The sequence below is a fragment of the Artibeus jamaicensis genome, unplaced genomic scaffold, assembly GCF_021234435.1.
Source record: "Artibeus jamaicensis isolate MK-2021 breed Jamaican fruit bat unplaced genomic scaffold, CSHL_Jam_final scaffold_474, whole genome shotgun sequence".
NCBI lineage: Eukaryota > Metazoa > Chordata > Mammalia > Chiroptera > Phyllostomidae > Artibeus > Artibeus jamaicensis.
In genome coordinates this window covers 36,903,831-36,913,245 of record NW_026522046.1, presented here as the reverse complement: position 1 = coordinate 36,913,245, position 9,415 = coordinate 36,903,831, and the positions used below count along the sequence as shown (strand labels likewise).

Here is a 9,415-nt window from a genome sequence, read left to right as displayed (position 1 = left end):
GTGTGTATCTGTCTCTCTTGGTTTGAAATAGGATCACAAATGAGAGGTGGCTCAGTGTAATGTGGACTAGATTTAAATCCAAGCCCGGCCTCTTACAGTTCTCATTTTAAAAGTGAGGATTATTACACCTTCCCTTGCAGTTGTTGTGAACAAAAATTCAGGCCATGGAGACTGATCTAACTAGGCATGAGATCTTTTAAAATTCCAGTTTTATCATTGACATACAACCCTGTTTAGGTTTAAGGTATACAGCACAAACACGAGGTACATGTTGCAAAGTCATACATACAGTATGTGTAGTTAACATCCTGATGGAGTGTAGTTAACTCCTGAAGGAGTTTAACATCCTTTTAGAGTTATCAAAATTTTTTCTCCCTTGTAATAAGAAGTTTCAGGATTTAACTTTCTTAGCAACTTTCAAATATACAAGACAGCACTGTTAATTTCAGTCACCATGTTATACACTGCATCCCCACTGCATACGAGTACTTTTATCTCGTAACTGGAAGTTTGTGCCTTCTGACCATCTTAGCCCAGTCCCCCCTCCACCTGATTTCTTATAGCATTTGTTCCTTGGCAAGTGCTTCCCCCTGGTGGTGGTATATTCCCACTGCAAATCAAAGAGTAGAGGAAAAAAGCCACCGGTTGAATTTGCACATTCACACGCCTCTAGAAAATGCACACCATTAAACAACTTCGAATAAAAGCATTTCCACACTTTACCTATGGAATTCATACTTCAACAGCAACAACATCCCAGTATGGCAAAGGAAATGCTGCTCTGCAACATTTTGCAAGGGCATTAGTTCGTTCATTCATTCATTCATTCATTCATTCGACAAATATCTATTAAGTGAACGAGACACTAGGGCTAAATAAATGGGAGTACCCGGACGCAGACCCGCTGCAGCCGACCTAAAAACTCACCCTTGAGAAACCGAGACTTTAACCACGAGCTAGAATATGTCATCGGCGTGGAGAGCTGGGCTGACCTTGAAAGCTAGAGTAAACGGAAGCTATCCTTTCCCAATGTTTCTCCCCACAAGTATTCTTTACGATAAGCAAGGGCTTCGCCCAGTCGGCCAGGCTCGAACCCGCGGACGACGGACGGTGATGACGCGTGTCTGGCGCAGCTGCTCCAGAAGAAACGCTGGTTTCCTGCAGGGTCTGAGGGGCGGAGGGCCGGCCACCCCAGAATCTCTTAGGGGCCTCGCCCCGGCTTCGTGGCCCAGCTTTAGATGCCACACTTCCGGCGATTGCACGCCGGAGAGCCGAGAACCCGCCTCCTGCGTGCGGCGCGCGGCCCCAGCGCCGAGTCCGGAACGGAACTGTCCCGCGGAATCCGCGGCGCGCACTCAGAGTTTCCGGGGGGCGGAGGATAGAGCTGGACCAGGTTGTGCCCGGCGGTACCTACGGCCGGGACCGAGGCAATGGCTGCGGGCGTCTGGGCTTTGCGGCTCTGGCGGGCGGCCCCAGGTGGCGGGGCTGGCCGGCGTGAGTTCCGACGGCCGTGGGGACGGGCAGCGAGGTTCCGAGGAGGGTGTCTGCCCGGAGCGGGTCGGGGGCGGGTCCTGGGAGGTTCCACGGGGCTCAGGCTGGGAAGGCTCTTTAGGTCTCGGTTGCAGCCGCTGCCCCCTCCGGGCCAGTGGCGTACAGATGCCGGGACGTTAGCGGGTCTGGGAGGTAGGGGCCGGGTCACTGGAGGAGCTTGGGGGCACCTCTGGGAAGGAGCCCATGTCTCGATACAACGTATCTTTTTTTCCCCGTTGGAATACTCGTACTTGCCTTGCCAAATCCCGTTATTTGGGGTTTGTTAAACAGACTCAGCATTTCTCGCCCTAGATATTGGTAATTTTGGCGTAGGACCTCCGATCTCCTGGAGTTTTGTTGTCCCCAAAATCTCATCAAAGCGACGCTTTTACTCACCTCCCCAATGGCTGCTCTAGTTTTGACCCCACTTCCTGATTACTTTTTGCCTCTTATTGTAAATCAGACTGGAATACGGCTGAGGAAATCAGTGGGAAATAGAGCTCTTTTGGTGCAAGCGCGAAGTTGAATTAAAGGCTTGGATCTTGGCTAGTTGGCATTTTAATGATTCATATTACAAAGCGGTTCACCTTAACTGCTGAACGCTTTTTGACGAGCGGCTTTACAATTCTGTCGCTTCCTTTCCTTGTAGGAGGAGGGTGATGCGAGTGGGAGTAGGACAGCATGGGCTTGGCACTATATCATTTCTTTAGCGTTCATATTTATTGTCATTTCTACACAGGATTTATAGCAACATCAGCAGCTTCTGAGCTGTCACGGAGCCAACTGGTAGAAATGCAGAATGATCTCTTTAATAAAGAGAAAAACAGGCAGTTATCACTAACTCCCCGGACGGAGAAGATAGAAGTTAAACACGTTGGGAAAACGGACCCTGGCACTATCTTTGTGATGAATAAAAACATTTCAACCCCTTACAGTTGTGCCATGCGTAAGTAACCCGAATCCGGATGCCGTTTTGAATGTTTTTACCTAAGCTGTGTGGAAGGGTGGGTGCAGAGGAGACAAGGTGCTGTAACTGCCCTGCGTGTTCCAGAAGGTCTCCTCTGACTGGCATCTTACTGCCTGTCCACTGCCGCTTTAGCACTCGAGGGTACAATGGTTCTTGGAGGGTTGGTACTGTAATGCAGGTTGTGCTGGTATTGGTTTGAATATGGCTAAATATAGGGTGCTATGATTGTTTTGGGGAGAAGAAGGCAGACCTGAAAACAGTGCTACTACTAGCTCGTCCCTTGTAGACAGTCACTGTGAGGGTCTCATTAATAGATTCTGGGGTAAAGTTACTGCCCTGGCTTCAGATGGCCAGCTATTTTGGCTTCTTTTTGTTGCTGGTCTTTATAATCTAGTTTAAATTGTTTATGTGGTTACCTCTTCGTGTGCTGTGTTGTTTGCATTTAATGCACGTGCGGTAAGTGTGTGAGTGGGAATGTGCCTGGGGTGAATGTGACTGATGTAAAAATGTCTGTTGTGTTTATATCTTATGGGAGAAACTGTGCACCATGTGTGCTTTGGTGTGGGAATGAAGGGAACAAAGCCTTTATATTCTCGATCAAAATGCTTGTAGAGTAGCTTGGTAGAAATGGTAATGCTTAAGTTTCGGAAGCCTCCACCCCGAATAGATATATACCCACGTTCCCACACATGTGTATGATTAACTGCATTGTTCACACTTTTGGAAAAACTTGATGAAGATTCCACTTAAGTGACACCTTCAGTTATCAGCTTAAGTTGGTCTATAAAGTACACACTCTCAATGTTTATTTACTTTGGCATTTGAATTAGTATTTATGGTAAATGCTACTTGTTTTTCGAGCAGTTATTGACCCTCTGCTGTATGATAGGTGTTACAGAGGAGGACAAGAGAAGCTCAGGCTCTCCAGGAGCTTTATTCACGTCACATGAACTCCATGTCATAGAGAGCTGAGTGAAGTTCTGAACCGCACTCAGCATGACCTCCGTCCAGACTTGATTGTCATTTACACCTTCAGCCATTTAGTAGACTTATGTGGAATAGCTCGTATATTTCTGGCCTGGTGTTAATCTCTGGATGTACTGATGAGTGAGCAAGAGTAGACATGATGCCTGCCTTTATGGAACTGATGTAGTAGCTGATAATTTAGACCCTGTAGTTTGACCACTTCTTTGAGTAGCTGTGTACTGAAAACCATCTAATTAGGGAAATAAGAGGTAGTTTGGGACCCCAACCCATCTAGAACAGACTTACTGTGGAAGTATAGCTATATATTTTTTCTTCTACGTTGTGTGTGCATATATCTGAATGTGTCCATGTTGCTATTCTATGAATATTTAAAAGTAATTCTAGGAAAGTTGTCTTATTAATTAATGGTTGCTAAATTAATTTCAAACTAGATTTAACCTTAGTGAGCTTTGTAAATGCTTTGGTTAATTTTGGTAATAATCAACACTAGATTGGGGGTGTTGGGTGTTATTTTTTATTGGTTACAGAGGTATATGTAATACTTTCGTCTCAAAAAAAAAAAAGACTGCTTGCAGAATCTTGCCTTTTTGTTGTTTTATTTCTTAGTGTAGCGCTTAAACATGTAGCTTTTTGCTTTGAGTTAGGTTAGATTTTGACCTTGAATCTATTTTTAATTCCTAGATTTAAGTGAGTGGTACTGCAAGAAGTCCATCCTGGCTCTTGTGGACGGACAGCCATGGGACATGTACAAGCCTTTGACCAAGTCCTGTGAAATTAAATTTCTTACTTTCAAAGACCGTGATCCAGGGGAAGTTAATAAGGTACTTGTGTCTCCATGTTTTCTCTCCCTCTCCCTCACTCCCAGTGTTTTCCTTCTTTTTATTAACATTTATTTTCTCTGGAGTATGAACTGTGCAAATATACAAATAGCCAAGGTGAAATACACTATACTAGATTGTGTTTTTCTTGTTAGATTAGGCATCTTCATTGTTCAAATAATAAGTACTAGCATCCATTTCTCTGTATTTTGGTTTCAGAAAACGATATGGCATGCCTTGTACATTTATATCTTCGTTCAACTGACACTTATTGATCACCCTCTATGTTAGTGATTTCATTCCCACAGCTACTCATGGAATTCAGCCTTGGACCATCTTCTCTGGATTATTAAACTTTTTAAACTCTCTCTGCCCCCCCCCCCCTTTTCAAATACTAAAGTCTTCCTTAATAGTCCTGTAAGAGTTTTATTAAGTGACATGACCCTTAGTCATGTCATTTACCCCTAAGGAACTCGCCTGCATGATAACCGTTTTTGTACCTTTCCAGGACGTGTGTGATCTGACTCCAGCCTGCACCTGAGCCTCACGTCCCACTGCACCTTCCCACTTCCACTTTCCTCACGCCACATTGAAAGGCCTGGGCACAAACGGTTTATCCTGTCTTACCCTACTTGCTTGTGCTGCTGCTCTTCCTTCAATTCTGTGTATTTTCTTTCTTCCTGATTAAAATCCTATTTGTCTTTTATAGTTCAATTAAAATGCCATCTGCTCTGTAGAGCCTTCTTAGTGTCCTCTTGTCGAAATGAATAACTCTCTTCTCTAGGGCCTCAGAACACTGACTGATGTCTTTAGATACAGTATTTTGGTTTAAATTCTAGATACAATGTTGAATTTCAATTTAATTTTTAATATTTAATTTGACTCTGTGAGGACAGGGATCAGGTCCCTTAGGGGACCCTGTCCTTAACTGGCATGCAGTAGGTATTTAATAATATTTGTTGAGATGAAATACTTAAATAAGAAAATGATAGACGAGAGATTGGGTTGACTGAAAAGTCCATATAGTTTTTTTCCATAAAATGTCAAAATTTTTATTTTCACCAATAACTTTATTGATTTGGATATTTTGAGTATGTTGGCTATTTGCCATGTGGTGTAATGTTGGTTGTTCTCAGTTAATGTCTCGATTCGATCAGTCTCAACTTTAACTTGTCTACCTGACTGTGGAGCATCGCCCAGCGAGAACTCTCCATCACGAAACTTCACAAACCACTTTTGACACGTTAGATCAGTCAGTACCTTCTCCATACATTGCACAAATTTCTTTTTGCATTTCAGTTGCGTTTTTGCCTTTCTCGAGATAAGGGAGTATAATATGCCAGAAATATCGCTTATCTTCTTCCATCTTTAATATTAAAATGGCTGCATGAAAATTCACCAATTTTGGTGTTTTTTTAAATGCATGCTGATATTGACAGCTGTCACAATAGAATCTAACAAAATTGTATCAAATGAAGTTAAAGATAACTAAGCACTACTAGAGGCATCATAAGGAAAAAAATTAAACAAACTTTTTGGCCAACCCAATAGTAGTAATAGCCACCATTGAATATTTATTAGGTGTCAGACACTGTTATAGGTGATGTATAGGTGTTAACTCATTTAACCATCGTAAAAATAAAATAGGTGCTGTTATCTTTATTTTCCAGATAAATAAACAAGCAAAGAGAGATTTACTCCTTGACCAAGGTTACTAGTTTAGGAAGTGGCAGGGCCTGGATTTGAATACAGGCATCTGTCTCTGGAGTTCCAGAGACATTTCAAGCACTTGTGTAGGACAGATGAAGAAGTACGTTTTGCTACTTGCTTGTAAGGCCTGTGTTTAAACTTATTTTTAGTGCATGTAAGTAATGTGGTGGTGCAGAGTGTATCCTGGAACAGCACGCCACATGCAACCAAGTGAGCCCACTCTTGTCCTCGGATGTGGAGAAGAGCTGATAAAAGCCCAGGTATAGTGTTGCTAGAGTGCGACATAAGGTGGACAGGTATGCGCAGGACGGTGTTTCTCGGTGACTCTGAGAAAGTCATTGCACGGATGCCTGTATCAGGCACGTCTGTGAATCAAAGTGTGCCACTAAAGTGAGAGCCTGGGAGATGGGGGGGCTGCTTTGCTCTAAATATGTTTAACTGGAGTCATGGATATGCTGTCAGGTATAGGATAGGAGTCATAAATAGTTCTTGAAAGTTGAGTTTTCCTTCCATATTTGTGTGTGTACAGACAGATACATATGAATATTTTACTGCGGCACATGTTTATTAACAAGTTAACTTTAACCTGGGTTAAAGGTACTGCCAGACAATAAAACTGTTGATTTACAAACGTCATGGTGTCTGATACCTTGCACGGAAGCATTGCCAACACCACGGCGATGGTGGTGTTTCATTCGGTCCAGGCAGTGGCCCGGCCTGATGGTCACTGTTGGTGCGTGCTGAGGATGGACGGACCACTGGGAAATCCTTCCTAAGTCAAAGTCAGCCTCAGCTTTACTGTTGAATAGGCTTCATTGAATCTTAGTGTGTATGTTTGTGTCTGTTTTCTTTTTCTAGGCTTACTGGCGTTCTTGTGCCATGATGATGGGCTGTGTGCTGGAGAGGGCGTTCAGAGATGACTACGTGGTCAGTTTGGTCAGAGCTCCAGAAGTTCCGGGTAATGCGTGCGCACGTGCGCGCGAGCACACACACACACACACACACACACACACACACACATAAATGTACTTTTTATAATCTTTGGATGTTTTGATACCTATTTTTAGTGTTGTATAGAGTTCATTGCTAATTTAATCTAGTATAAATTACCATCACACATACATTCCATTTATCGTGGGTACCAAAATCCATCTTATTCAATTATGGATGTCAATAATTAATGTCATAGAATTAGAGGAGAATGTGAAGTTCATGTAATTACATTGTCTTACTGTTTATTTTTACTACTTGAAGCATTTATTTCCAAATTGAATATGTGGAGGATGAGGAAATAGGAGTATAAATAGACTCCTGGACAAAGCTGTACTTAGGTTGTATTATTCACCAGAAGTGGTCACGACTCTGGAGAGGGACGTCATTTTGGGGAAATGAAAGAGTTCATATTTTTGGTAATTTTGCTAAAACTAGGATTTTACAACAGTGTAGTAGGATCACATTTGTATTTAAAAAATGTAGAATATGAAGACACAAGAGTGTGGCGTGATCACAAGGAAGCAAAGAAAAACAAGGACATATGTGACCATGAAGGAAATGCTTAGTCTGGGAGATTGGAGGCTTGAAGAAAAGGATAGATTCGGACCTAAAAAGAAAGAAAAGAAAGATCCTAGTGCACTCAAGGAAAGAGAAGTCCCCCAATAGTTTTCCTGCTTATTCTTCCAATACAACACACAACGGGGCCCACCTTACCACATCCTAGTTGATACCAGCTTTATCCACTTCTCCATCAAGGCTAAACTGGACTTAGTGCAGTCAGTGCCAAGTATATACCTTGTATAACCAACTGTGCAGTGGCTGAAATTGAGAAATTGGGGCAGAAGTATTGAGTGACTCTAAGGATGGCCAAAGATCTAAGATTTGAACAATTACCATGCTCACACAAAGGAACCTATGCAGATGACTGTTTAGTACCGAGAGTAACTCAGCACAAGTGTTACGCTGTGACTGCAGTTGGCCGGGACCTTAAAGGGAGAATCAGGAAGATCCCTGGGGTTCCCATCGTGTACATTTCTGATCACAGGTACAGCACTGAGCGGATGCCAGGTGATTGTGGGGCCCCTCGGTTCTAGTGCTTACAGGATGAAGTTCCTCTGCTTTCCTTCAACTAACTTTCTCTGTTGCCAGTTTATTAAACGCGCTACAGAATGAGTTGTAATTGCTCCACTCACCCACTTGCTCTGTTATGTGCTAAGTAGGATTAAATACACTCACTTTTTGATGATGCTTTGAAAATGATACTTCCTATCATTTTAATATTTGTTACATCTTTTTTTTTTTAAGATTTTATTTCTTTATCTTTAGAGAGGAAGGGAAGGAGAGAGGGAGAGAATTATCAATGTACGGTTGCCTCTCGTGTGTCCCCTGCCGGGAACTGGCCTGCAACCCAGGCATGTGCCCTGACTAGGAATCGAACTGTGACCCCTTGATTTGCAGGCCTGTGCTCAATCCACTGAGCTACACCGGCCAGGGCCCATCTTTTTATAAATCAGATGACTGCTCATTAGAAATGTAGAATATGTACAACCAAAATATTTGAAAAGCTTCATGAAGGATTTTAAGAACAAAACAACAAAAATAAACACATACAGGAAATACCAAAAAAAAAAAAACCCCTCAGTTTCATGTCCATTTAGTCATTTATCTCCTTATTAAGTAGTTTGTCCTGTTGGGATTTCTATATGTGGTGACTATCTGCTGTCTTTAGAGTGATGACATTTCTGAGGAAAACTTGAACAGTTCAGAAATACTGGCGATTTTGTGTTAATGATAGTGGGTGAGGGTTTTGGGTGGGGAGCGTAGGTAGAGCTCTGGCGAGCTCCTGGGACACTGGAAGCATTTTTATAATTTGTAGAATTGGGAGAGACCGCTGACCCTCATTCTATGGTTAAAATACTCAGTTGTTGGTACTTCCGCCAAGATGGAGGTTTAAGGTAGATGTGCCTGCCTCCTCACACAACCAAGTTTAGGGACAACTAAATATTAGCATCAGAAAACACAACCAGAACACGGAAAACTGAACTTTTCGGAAGTCCGCTAACAACAAATTCTTCGGCCCGACCGGTAAGGGGCGAAACCGGCGTCCGGTGAGGAGTTACAAAGGAGTCGACCCGGGCGTGGAATCCAGACGCGCGAATCCAGTCCCACGGGTTCCAAACCCAGGATTGGACCTAGTGAGCTACCGAGCGGCCCACCGGGTGAGCGACTACGGAGGAGTCAGTGGGGAGGCGGTGGCAGCGAGTTGACTGAGGTTGCACGGTTGCACGCGGGTGAGGGAGTGAGCGCTTGGACCGGCGGCGGTGGCGGCGCCATTTCCCCGCTCTGACCACGCCCCCACATACAGCGTCACAACCCAGCGACCTGGGAATCCAAGGCGCCGCTCCTCCCA

At 43.5% G+C, this 9,415-nt stretch overlaps 1 protein-coding gene and 1 pseudogene across 2 annotated transcripts in view; both read left to right on the top strand.

Moving 5' to 3' along the window:
• Positions 1–1,362: 1,362 nt before the first annotated feature.
• The window catches only part of MRPL39 (mitochondrial ribosomal protein L39), a 55,333-nt gene continuing 47,280 nt past the window's right edge, over positions 1,363–9,415 (top strand). The window contains exons 1-4 of one of the 2 annotated variants that reach the window (XM_053657904.1): positions 1,363–1,494; positions 2,270–2,476; positions 4,166–4,305; positions 6,871–6,970. In XM_053657904.1, coding sequence (XP_053513879.1) covers positions 1,431–1,494; positions 2,270–2,476; positions 4,166–4,305; positions 6,871–6,970 — 511 coding nt within the window. In that variant the 5' untranslated portion in view covers positions 1,363–1,430. The remainder of the gene's footprint in view (positions 1,495–2,269; positions 2,477–4,165; positions 4,306–6,870; positions 6,971–9,415) is intronic. The other variant, XM_037155234.2, reaches the window with a different exon arrangement.
• Positions 7,094–8,231, top strand: LOC119056735 (rRNA-processing protein FCF1 homolog; annotated as a pseudogene).